This window comes from Terrapene carolina, unplaced genomic scaffold, assembly GCF_002925995.2.
Source record: "Terrapene carolina triunguis isolate 2854851 unplaced genomic scaffold, T_m_triunguis-2.0 Scaffold33715, whole genome shotgun sequence".
Classification (NCBI taxonomy): domain Eukaryota; kingdom Metazoa; phylum Chordata; order Testudines; family Emydidae; genus Terrapene; species Terrapene triunguis.
The window spans coordinates 566653-585572 of record NW_020698066.1 but is presented as its reverse complement, the minus strand read 5'-3'; the positions used below and the strand labels follow the sequence as shown (position 1 = coordinate 585572).

The 18920-nt window shown below is 41.6% G+C and overlaps 1 protein-coding gene across 1 annotated transcript in view; it reads left to right on the top strand.

Annotated features, from left to right (window-relative positions):
* The window catches only part of LOC113409490 (CLIP-associating protein 2-like), a 271704-nt gene that overhangs the window by 159537 nt on the left and 93247 nt on the right, over positions 1–18920 (top strand). Inside the window, exons 18-20 of the mRNA XM_029914215.1 lie at positions 2480–2653; positions 8941–8964; positions 17529–17546. Of these exons, the coding sequence (XP_029770075.1) occupies positions 2480–2653; positions 8941–8964; positions 17529–17546 (216 nt within the window). The remainder of the gene's footprint in view (positions 1–2479; positions 2654–8940; positions 8965–17528; positions 17547–18920) is intronic.

Sequence of the window (18920 nt, the reverse complement as noted above, 5' to 3'; positions counted from 1 at the left end):
AGCAGAGAGAGGCTAGGAGCTCCATGGGGGAAAGTGGTAAGCAGAGAGTGAGGAAAGGACAGGAGTCTGAGAGGGTGGATAAGAGCAGAAGGGTTTATAACCACTAAGAAACACTCTTCAGCACCTGTAATGGAACCCAGAATTTGAATCATAACACTGTTCTGCTGTCAGCAAACAGCTGTCAAACCCACTTGTAAAGTCTCTGCCTTGTCCTCCTCTAATAACAGCCTACTGCTACCATTAGCAGTTGTTCCATTAGCTCAAGTGGTAGAGATCTAAAGATCCTAACCTTCTAGATGATCCATTTGGGGATCAGTATGGTTCCACGTGAGATAATTTGCCTTTTTAAATTGTTAGCTATTTATTACCAATGATCCTTTGCTAATCTTGGGGTTTCTTAGCAAAAATGGTAACACTCAGAGAAATGCAAAAATCAATCTCTCATCAGCTAATAGCCATTAGACTACTGATAGTCTGTTACTGGAAAAGAGAGACAGTCCAGAACTGAAGGAATTGTTCTCCCAAAATATGGGAGGTTATAGAAGAATGAACACATCAATTATGTGTATACCCAGCAAAAATAGACCCTTAGATATGTGGCTACCATTTATTCAATGCTCAAAGTACATTTGCCTGCCAAAAAAAATGCACACCTGCCAATTGTTTTAATATTAACGTTTGATAGACACACCTGATTTGATAAATATGAGCAGTCAGTAGTTTCACTCAGTTTAATAAAGTTACCAGAAATAACACATCCTGGATAGTGTAAAGAGTAATAAGGTAGCATAAGGATTATATTGCTGCGTAATTTTTCTCTAAACAAAAAAAACCCCTCACTGTTGTAATTACCTGTTTGTTTCTGATATTTACATGACCATGATTTGTAAACCAGTTAAACTTCCTAAATAAATAAATAGATATTTAAAAAAAAAAAAAAACACAAAAAAACAACAACACTACTATCCTCTATCAGGTTGAAACTGTAAAGTTCAAAAGGTAGTTAAATGCAAGAATTGAAGTTACCTGTGCAACCTTAATTCACCATCTTGTGTGTATGCATTGATAAGAATCTCATACTGTTCTTTTATACAGGACCGCTGCATCATTCAGTGAGCAAGATGGACCTGATCAGGGAATAAGTCAGGGTTGTGTAGTGAATGAGACTGTTGTCTCTAGGACTTTTGCTTAATGTATTGCAGAAATTGGAAGGGTGTTTTGAGTGAGGCAGGAGACTACAGGAAGAGAAAGGATGGTCTCATAGGCAAGGTAGTTGAATTGTGCCCTGGAAAATCAAATTCTATCCCTGTTTTTGTCACAGAGATCCTATTTGATGCTGTCTAAATCACTTAAACCACACCTTTTTTTACAGGTGGCCATTAACTGTGTTTCTCATTTTCTGGATGCCAAACTTGAGACCCACCGGTCTGATTTGCAGAAATGCTGAGCACTCACAGCCATAAGTGAAGAGAACTAGAGCTGTGCTGTGAACATATAAAGTGCTAGGAAAATGCTAAGTACTCTTAAAAATCTGGTTCTGGTTGCATCAAGTTGGGCATTTTAAATAAGTGGACAAATTTGTCCTAATCTCTTTGCCTCAGTTCTTCAGTTGTAAACTGGAGATGATAATACCATCTAGTCTCACAGATAATGTGAAGATAAATTAATGTTTATGAAGCACTTGGATACTATGGTGAATGGACCACAGAACTGCTTATGTGGCAGTTATGGGGAGGGATAGCTCAGTGGTTTGAGCATTGGCCTGCTAAACCCAGGGTTGTGAGTTCAGTCCTTGAGGGGGCCACTTAGGCATCCGGAGCAAAAATCAGTACTTGGTCCTGCTAGTGAAGGCAGGGGGCTGGACTCAATGACCTTTCGAGGTCCCTTCCAGTTCTAGGAGATAGGTATATCTCAATATATTATTATTATTATTATTATTATTAAACGATTTTGTACTTCGTGCATGGGGTAGGAAGATGGAATGGTGTGTATTAAATAAGGCGTGGGACAATGTATTGAATAAGGAAGATAAAATAAACGAATGATCCCCCTTCCCTGAGCACTATCTATTCTATGCACTGAATGAGGCAGGGGTCGTACTGGAAAAAATAGTATGTTATTCTGTAATTAAAGATTATATCGTAATACATGCACACAGAGGGGCCGACCAATATGTTATTCTGTAATTAAAGATTATATCGTAATACATGCACACAGAGGGGCCGAATTAAGGTTGCACCGGCAATCACAATTCTGTCATGTTAGTATCTTTTGGGGGCTTGATTTTTGCAACCTTAGCCTTCTGTTAATATAGTTACTTTATATTTTACATTATATAGGATTGTATTGAATGTATTGAATCAAGTTAACCTTATGGTTTATAAGACCATATACTGAATAGAGATGGAAAATCTTAGCCAAACTTTTGATAATAAGTGGGCTTAATTTAGATTTGATTTTACCATCTTTCTCTTTTTAGTTTCAGGAAGTAGCAGCAAGACTGCTCCAAGTCCAGGAACACTGCAGAGGTCCCGCAGTGACATTGATGTTAATGCTGCTGCAGGTGCAAAGGCACGCCATGCTGCTGGACAGCCAACAGGAGCTGGGCGCTTGTCTGCTGCTGGTCTACCTCCTGGATCCTATGCTTCACTAGGTGAGAGATCCTGGTTTACTGTAAACTGTTTCTTGGAGTTCATAGAAAGCAAATAGTAATGAAAAAATACTTCCTTTATTGGAAAGTACTGTGTATGGCTATTTGGTGCACTCATAATAGTAGTACCTAGGCACCAAGTGCTTGAATTAAGGGGCATCAATATTGTCTGACTAGGAGTTACTGTCTTGGCTCCCCTTTTTGATTAAACTGTCTTTCTATGGAGGATTTTAAGAGAGAGCTAATTTTGAGGCATGGAGGTGTTCTGGATCCTTTAGAGCTTCCTTTATTGAGGAAGAAGGCCAGTGCAAAGAGTGTCTTCATTATGCTCTTAAAATACATGAGAGACACTCATTTGATCTCCGGCGGCAGATAAACAGAAGGGAGCAGTCATGGTTTCTGCCAATTTTAGAGGCAATATACCAGTCACCATTAGAAATCTCAAATTCCCATTTTATTAAAAAAAAAAAATCTAAAATACTTATGTAGCTAAGGCATGGTGAAATGTTTCAAGCTATATAAAATGGTTGCAGTATTCCATATTTGTCACTGTTTTGTACAACTGTGTACATTGTTGGTTTGGAAGAGTTCTTCATAGGTTTTCCAGCACTGCTGTGTATATTTTCACCTAAGTTGCATTTTTGTTGATGAGTAACATTACTTCTGTTAGACATAAGAAGTGCTACCATGATATCTGTCTGAGGAGAGGTCTCTTACTGGTAGCACTTCTGGTGTTAGATGCTAGAACTGTTGCAAACTCCAAACATGAACTCCGAGTCATAATCTGTCCATGGTCTGCTTCTGGATGCAACAACAACACGCTGTTCTTCAGGGCTCGAGGCAAGGCTGAGATTTAACCTTAACTCTACAACCATTGTGGTAGGGAAGAGCAAAGGAAAGAGGCATGGTAGAGATAGTAGAAAGAAAGAGAAATGGTCAAATTAAAATACCGTTGGAGGAAGAGATAGAGAATAACAAAGTTATCCTACCTATGATAAAGTGAAAGGATTACTTTGGTCTTTTGCTAAGTTAAACAGAAAAAAACAAATTTTTGGTTAGAACAGTGTTGTGCTTTCAGAACATATAAAGGACCACATATTTCATTCCCAGCACCTCCTAGATAGGAGTTTAAAAGAACACCCAGATTTTCAAGAGGGTAAATGCTGGCAGTTGTATGCAGGGGAATGACTTGGAGGAGGATTTACTCATGCTGTTAGTTTCATACCTAATTTTTATGGGATGCATTCGGGACCCGTTCCAACATATTCTTTAAATCTTGCTTTGATTAGCTGGAAAGTATTGTCTCGCTGGCAACTGTCGTTTGGACTCTTTTTTTTTTTTTTTTTTTTTTTTTTCCTTTTTGACATACCTGGGGCACAATCCAGACTAATCAGTAGCTGCCCTCTAACGTGGGGTGCCCTTTACAATGGTTTGCTGCTGTAGCCTCCAGCTCAGAGACTGCTCACAATCAGTCTCCAGCGTGCAAGTCACTCCCAGCTATCTGTGTACTGCAGCCAGTCAGCCACACCTTGGCTCTTACCAGCCTAGGTTATACTGCAGGGTGACCCCAACACACTCCGAGTCTTAGATTTCCCCCTAGAAATGTATGTCCTGTACTGCCCAGTCCTCTCCTGGACAATCCAAATTTATATAAAATCCATTATTCCACCCCAAATGGAATTTCCCAAACACTTCATTTTAAACACATTGGATTAGATTAAAAAAAAACCCCACAAATTTATTAACTACAAAGAGAGAGATTTTAAGTGAGTACAAGTAATGAAGCATAAAAGTCAGAAATGTTTACAAGAAAAATAAGATAAAATGCAACTGGTGCCTAACTTAACAAACTATGTTAAATTCAAAGGAAAGTTTTCTCACCACATGCCTTCAGCAGTCTCACTGACCAAACTTCTTAGTCAGCACCCCTTCTCCCAGAGTCCAGCAAATGCTTCTTTTGTCACTTCTGGTGCCGTGAATGTGATGGGCAGGGAGAAAAAGAGGGGTGCGTTGGGGTGTTTGTCCCTCCTTTTTGTAGTTGCTGTTCCCCTTTTGAAAAACATTTCCCGCTGGGTACCAGGAGGCAAAAGGCTATGGGGAAGGGTTTCAGTTTCCTTTGTTTCACTTCCTGCTTGATGGCTCTGTTTACTGCTGAAATGAAAATTAAGTAAAGCACACGTTCCTTTGTTTGAGACAGACCTGTTTACCATCCTCAGTTTGGAACGTGTTAATAACACCACACGGTGGAATCTTATAACTTCCCATGCAGTGTTGCCACAAACATTTTATCTGGACAATAATGACCAGCGAATTGAGTTTTCAAATGATACTTCACAAGGCATACATTGTACAAAGATTATTACAATAGTGTGTAGGGTGTGGACACGGGTACATTCTGTCACACCACCTTAGATTAAAATGGAAAAGATGAACATTGAGATGTATGTTTGATGGAAGAATTCCGATAATACTGTTTGTGACATTGGTCTGGGGGGTTAAAGGTAAAACAGAATGAGTGTACATTAGTCCAAATGGAATAGCTATTATTTTGTACTATTCTCTTTCTCTGAATGATTAGTGTAGTGTTGTCTAATAATGCAAATTAAAAAGAGTTCTTATAATCAAAAAATAATTGTAAAAAGATTGTTTTGGCCCTTTCTTTGTGTTCTGGTAGTGCCAAACAATAGATTCAATTAATAAGAAAACTTACACAAGAAATATAATTTAAAATTCTACATATTTTTATTTTTGTCTGTGGTATCACATTCTTATTTATGGTCTGTCTGAATCTGCGTAGTATCATAATAGCACTAATAGGCTGAGGTATTTGAGTTTATTATGATATCCTTGTACTTTTAAAAAATATAGTGTTTATAAACTGAAAATGTAGCAGTATTAGAATTGTGATGGAAAGAAGGGATATGGGGAGAGTAAGAAAAATGTACCACATACTGCAAAATATTTTTTCTTTACTGTTCTCAGCATATAATTACAGTTATACATATTTTTATTTTCCTTCTGTCACATGTGGGTTCCTTGTAAATACTGTAAGACCTGTGTTCAAAATAGCTGGCAACTTCTCATAGAGACAGTATTAAATGCATAACTGCCAACTATACCGATGTGAAGGACAGGTAGAAAGAATAGTGAGAGTCCAGTATGGCTCCATCAGGAGCTCTTTAATGACCTGAAAACTAAAAGGAATCCTTCAGTAAATGGATTTGTCAATGTAATTTCCTTGTTTGACAGAGTTACTGGTATAGCAGATAGGCAGGAAGCAGTAGACAAGATCTTGATTTTAGTAAGGCTTTTGATACAGTCCCACATAATGGTCTCATAAGCAAATTAGGGAAATGTGTCTAGATGGAGGTGGGTGCACAGGTTGGTTGATAAACCATTTTCTCAGTGGTTCTCAGTCAAATTGGAGAGGGCGTATCTAGTGGTGTCCCACAGGGATAGTCCTGGATCTGGTCCTATTCAATATTTTCATTAATGACCGCGATAATGTAGTGGAGTGTGTGCTTATAAAATTTGCAGGTGACACGAGGCTGGGAGGGGTTGCAAGCACTTTGAAGGAAGGATTAGAATTCAAAATAACCTTGATAAATTAGAGAACTGGCCTAAAATCAACAAGATGAAATTCAGTAAAGACAAGTGCAGAGTACTACACTTAAGAGCTCTGGGACCCTCCCACACCACAGGGTCCAGCCCAAGCCCGACCGTCCACACAGCAATTAAATAGCTCTGCATCCTGAGCTCCATGAGCCTGAGTCAGCTAGCAAGGTCCAGCCCTGAGTGTTTAGTTGCTGTGTAGATGTACTGTATAAGGAAGTTAAACCCTGGAATTAGGTTTCCAAGGGTAGTTGTGGAAGCCCTGCCTTTGGAGGTTTTTAAGAACAGGTTGGTCAGGGATGGTCTAGGTTTACTTAGGCCTTCCTCAGTGCAGAGGATGGATTTGATAACCTCTTGAAGTCCCCTTTTCTGTGCTTCTGTAAAATATTAAGATAATACTGTCTACTTTTTATGTTTTAATTTTATTTCATCCTGCTTTTTTTTACAATCACCTCTTAAAATAAAATGTTTTTCAAGAAATTACCATTTCTGGGTCTGTGCTTGCAGCATGACTGATAAGAATTTCTCAAGATTCAGAATTCTAAAACTTATATAAACTACTGCAACAGTGGGTGGTATGTGCCTGCCCCTGCTAAAGATGTGTGGTCTGGGACCCATATATTTGTTGGCTGTGGATTCACCATAGAATCTACCTTTCAGACTCTCAGCTCTTAAAAATAAATAATCTAGTACTCTTAGTTAAGAAGATACCCTTGAAAATATGAACTGAGTGTAAACTGAAGCAACGTAGCATGCCAGAATGTGCTGGCAGCATGAAACAGTACTGAGTAAACGGTCCCTTTTGTCCCTTTCATCCCAATGGGGTTGTTGAAACCTAAAATGACTGTTTAAATGGGCAAAATTGTTAATTATTTCATTGCTGAGCATCTTACCAGAAATGTCCTACAAATGTGCTTATCCTGCTTCCAGTTTGGTTTCCATATCTTTCCATGTGGAGAGTTTAATATCAAAATAAATACCAAGGCCACTGTACTGATAGTGTTATTCGTGTTCATATTTAATTATTTAATTATAAACCTTTTTAAAAATTTAAAATAGCTGTAGAAATCAGGACCAACTTATCGGAGCACACAGGTCTCTACTTACCTCTACCTGTCATTGCTTGTTTGTTATTGATGAAAAAGGATCTCCCCTGTGCTGTTACTGCATTAGAACTTATATTTGTTTTTGTAGCTATTGAATCAGGAAGACATTCTCTGCCAGACTTTAGTCGTTTTGAGGCCTGAAATTACTTACTAGCATCCTTATAAGCAACATTCAGCGGATTATACATATCTCGCTAGTACTGGGGTTCTCACAACAAATTTTTTGGTAGCCTCAGAGTGCAGCCACCAACTCTGATTGGTGGCCGCTCTGACAATTTTTTTCCTAAAATACTTAATTACCTTTAGGAAAAACAAATAAATATGCATATTTACGTGTCCAAATCATTGTAATTGATTGATGTAGGGTTTTTTGTAGACTCAATAGTAAAAATAATGTACAGTTATATTTTGGTGCCCCTGGCCCCCACTGCTTCTCCCCATTGCCTCGAGGTCCCTTCCATGGTCTCAGACCCCAGGCTCATCCCACTTCTTGCCTCTGGACCACAGCGCCTGGTAAGGCTGGCCCTGTAAAAGCCCAGAGCTAGAGCCCCATGGCTGGAGTCGGGGGTGGGCTGAAGCCCCGAGCCCACAGGCAAAGCCCTGCTACTGTGGTGAGACTGAAACCCAAAGCCCTGAAGTTGGGGGGAAGGGGGCGCTGAAGCCCACCTTAGGAGGCCTGCAGCACCTGCTGCCAGAGTCCCGCGGCTGCCACTGGGTGAGGGGGGACTATAGCATGTCGCCCAAGCCTCTGGCTGAACTGTGGAGGGGGGGCGGGGGCTGAAGCCCGCCCTTGAGCGCTGTAGGGAGGGGCCACTGCTTTGTCCCTCCCCCACTTCTGCACAAGAGGCTGTTGTGGCTGCAGGAAAAACCCCTGGTGGCCACATGTGGCCACGGCGGCCGCATTTGAGAAACTGCACTAGTAAGTATTGTAGTGGTACTAAGCCTTTATTTTGCTTATATTATACTCAAAATCTGTGTACTCCTTTTCTTGCAATACACACTCCATACACACTCCATGCCAAATGAATAGAAAAATCTTGAATTGCTTTTAAGCTATACATACTAGTCGCCCTTCCTTTTTTTCTGCCTTTATTGTGCTGTCCTGTTTGTTTTTCTTAAATTTCTACTGCCTCCCCCTCTGAGGTTTCAAGTTAAGTGGTAGAATTTCAGAAGTGGGGTCATAGTGGTTCAGTAACACTATAAATGTATGTAAATTTAAATTCTTATTGACTATTGAGCACCAAGCAATTGATGTATCCTGAAAAAGTTCATAACCTTTGCTTCCAGGGTTTGCTCAAATCTAGATAATGCAAATAGGTTCCACATCTCTCTCTTTTTTTGGGGGTGGGTGGGTGGGGGTGGGGTCTTGTACCTTATCTTATATTTTTGCATATATTAGGTTGGGAACCACTAACTTTTCTAAAGTTTACACAAATGAATTAGATCTACAAATGTCTTCAGTGTTTACTATTAATATAGTTTCTTTAATGAATGTTTTATGACTCTGTTATGAATGTCTTTATTCTAACACACTAAGTTTTCCCTGTTTCTTTGCTTGCTCTTTCAACAAAGAGGATACTTCTGACAAGATGGATGGTAAGAACTTGTTTTGTCTGCCCTCTTCTAATCCTATTAAAACATCTTTTGAAATTACATTTCATGTAAAGTACTTGATGTTTGTACTACACACCTTTATTGATCAATATGTAAAATGTCTTCATTAACCCCTCAGTACACTAATTTTAGACTTAAAGTGGTTGTCTTTCAAATTACTGTATTTGTCAATATATCTTGACGTTATGGATGTCAGGTATCCAGCTTTAAAAGAAACTTCGTTTATCTTTAATCGGATGTTATTTCCATAATGACCAATCATATTATGAATAGAAGCTTTTGTCCTTCTTTATTTAGACGCCGACTTTACCAGCTAGGGTACCATCAACTTGAAAACTTAATCTTGAAAGTTTTGTATATGCTACTGTGAAAAGTTTTTGTATTTGGTGGTACCTTGTGTTTCAGAGGTTCAGGGGTTTCATAATTTCTCCTGTATTGTCAGTCAGTTTCTTTTTTTTGCGGAGAAGACCTTTATAAACATCAATAAGGGAACAGAAAATTATTGTAAAATATTTTAGATCTTTTAAAAATCAAATGCATTATGTAAAGAGTGCTCTTGTAAGAACCTAGATTTTAAAATAGTCAAATTAGGAGACGTTTAACAAGACACTGTCAACTTTAATCAATTTAATTATTTTTAAAGATAATTATTGCTGAGTAGGCCTTCATTCATGGATTACATAGCCTCCAGCATGTTTAACAGAATGTTTTAAAGATTTATAGACTTTCCCTCAAATAGCATTTTAGTATTTATTTGTTCTAGCTGTATATTAAACAATCTTTAGCTAGTTGTCAGCTATATCTCCTGTCATAATTGAAAAGGCCTTCTGAGAAGCAGCATTCCTCTAGCAATTGTTACTATGCTACAGCTAGATGCTTCCAATAAGTAGCTATAACTAGTGCTTCATCTGCTTCCTGCCTTGCCATAATAGCTGAGTTTGATATTTGCCCAAGAATATTAACATTGGCCATTTTGGCTTGAAAGATGCTGAAATCTATATAAACTTTTGTCACATGTATTGTAACTATATCCTAGTGTTTAGAAAAATGTAGAACAATAGCTACTGTCAACAAAGCAGGCACCATTTCCTACCATCATCCCTATCTTTTCATCCATTGAGTCAGATGAGCAAATAATCATATTAAATACACACTCATTCTGAACCACATTGTAAAGGCCATCAGAGTTTTGCAGACCTCAGTAGGGTTTGAATTCCAGAACCAAGGTCTCCATTGAAAATGCAGTTAGGTGGCACACAGGAGAAGAGATTTTTAAAATACCAGAATCCCAAACCTTTTGAAGAATTATGGATAACCAGCGTGGTGCATTGCACTTTGCAGCTAATTGTAAGCCGGTAAAGATCATGGAGTACAAGTGATGTTTTTCAAGTGGCTTTGCATATTCCCATTTATGGGTGTTGCACCCATTTGTGTTGCCTTGCGGTAGAATCCGCTTGCAGGAGTATCAGCTAGAGCAGGGGTGACCAACCTGAGCCGGAGAAGGAGCCAGAATTTACCAATGTACATTGCCAAAGAGCCAAAGTAATACGCCAGCAGCCCCCCATCAGCTCACCCCCTTGCTCCCAGTGCCTCCTGCCCACCGGCAGCTCCACCAATCAGCGCCTCTCCGTCCCTCGTTGCACCTCCTGATCAGCTGTTTTGTGGTGTGCAGGGGACTCTGGGGGGGGAGGGGAGGAGTGAGGGAATAGTAGGCTCAGGGGAGGGGGCAGGAAGGGGTGGAGTGTGTGCAGAGCCAGGGTTTGAGCAATGAGCATCCCCTGGCACATTGGAAAGTTGGCGCCTGTAGCTCCAGCCCCGGAGTCGGTGCCTATACAAGGAGCCGCATATTAACTTCTGAAGAGCTGCATGTGGCTCCGGAGCCACAGGTTGGTCACTCCTGAGCTAGAGTGCTCTTTCACCCCTCCAGTTGGCATCCTAATGCACTAAGGTGGAGGCTATAAAAGGGTTGGAGTGCCCTTCTCACCTCTGTTCCTTCCAATCACATGCCAGGACTGATGTGAACCCTCCAGTTCCTTGAAGCCAAGAGTTTTCTCTTCAAAGATAGTTAGTGTTAGCTTTCAGTTAGCTACTAGCAGTTAGGGTACTTCCCTAGTTCTGAGGAATGGTGGAATCGAGGAAGCCAAAGGAACCTGATTTAAGAGATGCGCTTCCTGTCCAGCCATTTTCCTGGTATCAGATGATATGTCCCTGAAGTGTCTATGTGAAGGCCACTCACCATCTGGGTGTTTGATTTGCCAGACCCTCATCCCCAGAGCCCTCCAGGATGGGGAGATTCGTCTTCAACTACTGCTTTAAGGAGGCCCTTAAGGTTAGACCTTCTTAAGATTAGACTTTGCTTCCAGGGACTACCAACCTCTGCGCTGGTGGTCTCTGGTGGCTCCAGCAGACTGCAGGGTTCCAAAAAGCCACATCATCTGATGGGGCTGGACTTGGTTCCTGTGCCTCTCCTCTTCAAACCTCCAAGGACATAAGTGTCTAAATCAAGGCCTGTGTGATCACATCCCTCCACCTCACTTATAGAGAAAATGTCAAGGACCAGTCTGGCCACTCTCACCAGTGCAGTAGCTCATGCCTTACAATAGTCTAACTCTGACTGGGCCCCCACAGCTGCAGAATTGGCTCCAACTATATCTTCCAGATTCTGGAAGATGGACATGAGTGGTACCTGTGAACAAGGACCATCAGCCTGAGATGCTGTGGCACTGAGGAAAAAGCAGCATAGGAGCAAGACTGCCAATGTTAGCAGTGCCAGTTCCCATGCATCAGAGTTCTCAGTTATGCTTATTTCAGATAACACTGCTATGGTTCCTAAGTGGAGATCAGCCCCATCCCCAGTCACTGCAGTGAGGGAGATTAGCCCATGTGGACCATTGGATTCGGTGTCATAGCAGACCTTGCTCCTGTCTTGACCCCAAGTACTTCCTTAGTTCCGAAGAGTTCCGCCACGGTGATGGCCCTAGTCCACCCTCTACCTCTGGAGCATGTCTCGGATCTGGCTTTGAAGTGCATGGCACACAAGAGGGGAGGCATGTGCCTTCAGTTACTGGATCCTCACCTTCATCTCCAGTTATGAATTTGCGAGATTAGGCAGGGTAGCTCCAGCAGCGTGCAAACCACCTCAAGTAAGTGCAGGTGCCATTGCTGCATAGTTGATTGCCAGCACCCGTGTGCCAATGGATAAAAACATAAGGCAGCAAGTCCACAAACAACTTTACTGCTCAGTAAAGTAGTGCCAGTTGTATTCACCCCTTTCTGCCCATTAACAGTAGATGAAACGGACAAGGGTCTCCAACACTAAGCCCTGGAAAGCAGTACTAATGGACAGAATATATCCAGAATTCCTGAAGAAACTGGGCCGGGTACTGGTCTTAACCAGCTACATAGAATCTGTGAAATCTATCAGTTAAAATTAAAAACAGCGGCAGCATCAATTGACCTTTCTTCTGCATATGATACTGTATGGCTCAAAGGTCTCTGGCTGAAGTTGGCATGGGAAAGCTAATGATAAGCAACAATACTCTCATCATCAAGATGCCGAGTAATAGAAGATTCACTGTACATGTTGGTGAATCTGCTAGCAAATCACAGAGATTGAACAATGGCCTCCCACAAGGATCTGTTTTAGCACCTGCACTGTTCAGTCTCTATACCAGCGACATTCTGGTCACATAATCCCATAAATTCATCTATGCAGATGATATTGCACATTGCTCATGATGCCCCAGAACATTATAACCTCACTAGACTGGTTGCCAGACAGGACCAACGAGCTCAAAGGTGTGCAGTTCAATCCCTCAGATCCATCCCAGACAGTGATTTCATATGCATCATCCAAAGGTTGAGGGGACATTTGAACCACTTAATGGTTTAAGGTCGTTTGTCTTCTCAAGGAAAGAACATTGCACATCAACGTACTGGAACTAAGAGCTGTTCACCTGACCCTAAGATTGTTCCTCCCTCACTTTCAAGGGAAGGTCATGCAAGTAGTAGTGGACAAAATGTCAGCAGTGCATTATATCGTCAAACAGGTGGGTGCTCACTCCACCCCTTTTGCATTGGTGATAAAGCTATGGAATTGGTGCATCTGCCATGAGGTTTATGTAGCAGTACATTTGGCCGGGGAAGACACTGTACAGTCAGGCCTCGATTTACACTGTGGTTATATTCTTAAAAAAATACTTTGCAAATAGAAATCGTGTAAAAAAGATACTAAGGGTCTATGGGGTTAGGTTTCAGGCTCATAAGATGACCTCCCTAATGTATACAATACAGTATAGTACTACAGGTTTTAGTAAAAACATTTAATGAAATTCAAACTTACTACAGTACAGGTACTAACCTTTATTCATGGTGAGGATGAACTTGATACAGTATCAGCATTATCATCATGTTGTTGAAGTCAGAACTCTGCGGGTTCATCTGGGGAGGCTGGGGAGTGTGGAGCAGTGGGATGGGCCCTGACTTCAGGTGGGGGGACAATGACGGGATGGGGGAGGGGAAGCAAAAAGGATCGGGGACGCCTCCACTCACCCCCTCCAGCCGGCTGTGCGGGGGGCCATGGACACTCTGGGAAGAGGCCACCCAGGCATGCACCTGGGGCAGGGGGTTGGAGCGCAGGGGCTTGCACCACTCTGCCCAACTGCCTGGCGCTCCTGTGAGAGAGTGGGGTCGTGGGCTCACCCCACTCCTCCTGCCCGCACGGTGCTCCAGCTGGGGAGCGGGGTCCAGGGCTTGCCCTGCTCCTCCCAGCGCTGCAGATGGGGTGCGGGGTTGGGAGCTTGTCCTGCTCCGCCTCTTCCCCCCCACCCCCAGTGTTCCTGCTGGGGAGCAGGGTTAGGGCACGGAGGCTTGCCCGCTCCCCGGCTGGAAGGCCAGGCGGGTAGAGCGGGGTAAGGCCCCCGACCCTGGTCCCCAGCTGGAGCGCTGGGCGGGCAGAGCGGGGCAAACTCCCAACCCCGCTCCCCAGCAGGAGTGCCAGGCGCGCGGAGTGTGCAAGCCGCTGCAGGGGGGCCCCTGCACCTCGACCCCGCCCCTGGAGCCCCTGGCCAGCATTTCTGTGGCCCCCCTTGAGGCTAGCTAGAGAGAGTGAGGGGAGGCGCCCCATTCCTCCTGCCTTTCCTCCCCCACTCCCATCATTGCCCACCCACTCCAAGTGTAGGGTCCTGACTACACCCCTGATTTGTGCATCTTGGCGACAGCGCTTCACCATGTAAAAGTGAATCCCTACCGTGTACAATTACTTGACCGTGCATAACTGAAACCGTGCAAAGAAAATACCATGTAAATCAAGGCCTGACTGTAGTTGCATATTGCCTCAGCAGGAATGCCTCCCTGACGGACCAGTTAGTTCAGACCCTTTTTTCCAGATGGCATCAACCAGTTGTGGACTTGTTCGCGACAAGATTCAGCAGAAAAAGTGTCATCTTTTCTGTTCCAGAGCAAGTAGGGATAGTCTGTCTTTCTTGGGCGCTTTTCTTCTGCACTGAGGGAGGCCTTTTGTATGCCATCCCTCCTTTTCCCTTGATACAAAATGTGGCAAGGAAGATAAATCTGAACAGAGCAAGGAATAATACTCATTGCCCTGGCTTGGCCACATCTGCAGTGGTTCACAGACTTTCAGCTGTCTGGCGAAGTCTGTCTCCAGATCTTCTGTGCAAGAAGGGGAGCAGGATTTTTCACCCAGACCTGCAGACCCTTCATCTGATGGCATGAGTGATCGGACTTCGACTCTGTCTGCACCTGAGCAGTCGTGTTCTTCGTCTGTGCAGGATATACTGGTTAAATCCAGGAAACAGTCCACTAGAATCTGACTGTCCAAAATGGCCTATGTTTCAGGCATGGATGCAGAAGAAGCTTGATCCTATCTAATTCATTGATAAAGATTTCTTTGGTTTCCATCTCCACATATCATATTCGAGTTGATGATAGATTGCTGTTTGTTCATGCTTCAGGAAAGGTTTGTCAAATGCATATCCTTCTGCTAAAAATCGCGTCCCTTCTTGGGACCTTGGTTTGGTCTTCACCACTTTGATGAAATACCTGTTTGAGCCCATAGCTAAAGTGCTCGTTGCATCATTTATTCCTGAAAACTGCTTTAATTATTGCCATTACATCAGCCAGTAGAGTGAGTGAATTGAATGCACTCATGGCTGATCCACCTTTTACTTAGTATCAGAAGGAAAAGGTAGTCTTTAGACGTGATCCTTAGTTTTTACATAAGGTGGTAGCTGATTTCCACATTTAAAACTTCTAGACTGTTCTTCTCATATGCCAAGAATAATATGAGGCATTACGGGTTCTTCCCAGACTATTTCACAGTGGATCAAGTTTCTGTATCTTTGAGTTATATGCTAGTGAGAGTTCCTGTGCCTGCTTCAATCAGATCTATTCTACTAGAGCTGTGGCTACTTCCTTTGCTTTTCAGAGGCTGGTGCCAGTTGCTGAGCTCTTCAGAGCTGCAACCCAGATATTTGTACACACCTTCACCAAGCATTGTCCTGTGAATTTAGTTTCTAGAGCGCATGCTGGGTTTGGCAAGGCGATACTTCAGTCTTTATTCAACTAGGACTCTGTTCCCATCTCCAGGTTGGTATCAGCACTGCTTATCAATCTATCCTATAAGTTGGAATATGCGGAGCCACTCAACGAAGAAATGAAGGTTACTTACCTGTCACTGGAGTTCTTTGAGATGGCTCTGCATATTCACAGTTCCCACCCTCTTTCAGAGTTCTTGTAATTATGTTGTCTGGCTGTATGGTAGAAGGAACTAAGGAGCAAAGGGTGCTCTGTCCCATTTATAGCCTTGCCCTCAGTGCTTTGGGTCGCCAAGTGGAGGGGGAATGCGAGAGCACTCTAGCTGATATAGCAAAAAAAGGCTGCTGCCACAAGGTGGTAATTGGAAATATGCAGATCCCTCTTGAACTCCAGTTACAGGTAAGTAACTGTCACTTTTTGCTTATAGCAGTCCAAATTCCATAAGGTATTGGTCTGCCCTATTGAACAGCATTGTACGGTTCTGTATTCTTTTCTCTGATTTCCAAATAAAAATTTGATTAGGTTGCATATCACTTTTATAATTAGCAGCATCCCAAATTCACCTTGAACTCTTGCGGTCAAGCTGTTTTTGTTTTGTTTTGTTTTGTTTTGCTTTTTTTTTCCATTTTGTGTATCATCACAAGTAATATGGGCTCTGCAGGCCAAGTTCTGCTCTCAGGTAGACATGTGCAATCCTGTGGTCTTCAGTGGATTTTCAAAGGTGTCTGGAAGAGAATGGGACTATGCAGATATAGCTGACGACATAATTTGCTCTTCAGGACTTCTGTTACTTGTGGTGATGTGCAAGATAGAATAAACGCAACTTGATAAGAGTCCAGGATGAATTTGCAGCACTGGCAGTTTAAAAAAATATATTTTATATGCAAGCTGGGCAAACTTGATTTGGAAAACTGAGACACACTCTCACAACGCGATTTTAAAAAAGTCATTATTAGGATAGGGTGGCACTTTAAAAGACAGGAGTGTTGCAGACTGCACTAGCTGGAGGTTCTGAGGCTTCAGTGGTGATCCTGCTGTAAATGTAGCTCAGTCTAGAAGAGGCAAAAGTGTGCATAGTCCTAGCAAGGTTTACAGGAGGTTAACCTCCCACAACCTCTAGATGAGGTAAAGATGCTGAATGGCTTTTTTGATTAGTACGGTCAGCTCAGAATTCAGAAACAACATTGGATTAGAAAAAAATTACCAACCAGTAGTGGGAATATTTTACAGATCCTGTCACTTCCTGAATATATTCACCCATTCTTTGGTTTTCAGGGCACTGGTGTGTGTTTTACCTCAGATTTTGTCATAACTGTCATGTATGTGTATACTTTGCCTCATTAAACTATCATACACACTCCAACTGTGACCCATTTTCAGTAACTTTGTTTTTCTCTCAGCTCACTCTTCCAAGCAGGACTTTCCTTAAAAAATGTACACCCTTTTACACCATCAGTTTGAACTTTGTTTGAATGAATCCTCCTTTCTAACATCTTCTATCAGCTTCTCTCTGCCCAATGTTTAATGCACTGGGTCTATATTGTTTACTTCAACCTGGAGCTTGTATTGGAATTCTATATGCAAATGTGCACAATGTGCATCTGTCACCTAATTTCCTTAGCAGTTGGTTGTGGTAGTAAGCTTGGTAGCAAAGTCTGTTCTTGACATGCTACTTAACTGTCTTAAACTCATATGTATGATTAAAACTTCAATTTTTCTTTGATATTCCATGGTTTTTCAAAGAAAGTTTGTGGTCCAGCAGTGCATTATGTATTTCTACAATCAGCTCACAATGTAGCCTTTGGCTTTCCACTGTAGTTTAATGATGGAGTTGCAATGCAAGAGAGCAGAAGTTAAGATCCATTCTTAAATAATAAACATATTTTGTCAAGGTACTCTAATTTCATGTAAGTAGTCTCTCATTAAAAGGAATTGAATCAAAGAATAGTGCTGTTTGGAATATCATTGTTTTATTATTTTTTTCTGTTTAGGAACAGCTTCTGAAGATGGTAAGAAAAATTAATCTTTTGTTAGAATAGCAAATACTTCATCTTCATGTTTTCATTTATACAAACTAAGTTCTAGAAGTAGAATTAGCTCATTTTGGTGGTTGGGCGGGTCATTCCTTTTGGCTTACGCATCTAATATTTGGTTATTGAAGTTGTATTTTTGTTAATTCTTTTGCATTATGATTTTGGTTCTCAGGCGATCATTTGCAATAAAAATGTCATTGCTTAACATTTTACTATAAAATTACAGGAGTATTATGTTTGTATCTTTTAAATTACAAACTAATTAGGAAAAACTCATCTGTTGATCAGATGTGCTCACACACTCAGGAAGCAGGTGCTATTATTAATTATCTATTTGAAACGTGGAAGAACACTTTAGAATGGATTGTTAAAACCCTTCTAAGCTAGCACCAGAGAATCAATCACTATGCTTGCCTCATAACATTCAAACAGATTTTGTTTTTTACTTTAATGGAAATTAAATCAGGCCTTTATTGATAATTCAGCATCAACCAAATTGGTGGCGCACTATATTCCTAAACTCTCTGGGCCAGATTCTGTACACAGTTACGTGCCCTGAAACCTCATTACAATTAGTGGGGAAAATAGTGGGGTGACTGAGGGTAGAGTTTGTCCTAATCAATTTAACCAGTAATGGTAATACATTGCTTTCTAGTAGCTAAGTGAATAACCTCCTTTATCCTGGCTCTCTTCCCATAGACTTTCTTCTGTGGACTGTTCCTTCTACTTGGATGAATAATATTAACTTGGCTGGTCTTGAAATCCTGCTGTGGAAAGCCTAAAGGGGCTGGAAACTAGATATAATGAGCCTGTGTGCCTAATTCTTCTGGGTCAAGGATTGACCCTATATGTCTGCAAAACTTTTTTATTGTTAAAGTTAACGCAGTCTTAAATTGAATTAATTGTTGCGCTAGAGTGTCACTTCTCAAGCAGTTTCCTCTTGCAACCTTCCAAAATTGTGTCCAACTCGCTGGTCTAAGTATTGTTTTTGTGTGGGGCTCTCATGTTGGTTTAGGACCTGTATACAGAATTCTGCCTATTCACTTTTAAGAGTAATCTGCCTATTAACTGTCATTCATACTGCTGGAACCTTCCCTTCTTTGGTAATTTCATTGTATTGTCTAAACATTGAGGAGTAGAGATGTTGTCACACAAAAGATGATCTTATCGGTTGGCAGTCTGGAGAGAGCTGAATTCTATTTGGGTTCTGCTGTAGACTTCCTGAGTAATTTCAGACAAATCCTTAAAATCTCTGTGTCTCAGTACTTCCTTTTGTAAAACAAGGATAGTATTTCTCTACCTCACATGGATGTTGAGACTTATTCATTAGTCTTTGCAAAGTTCTTTGAG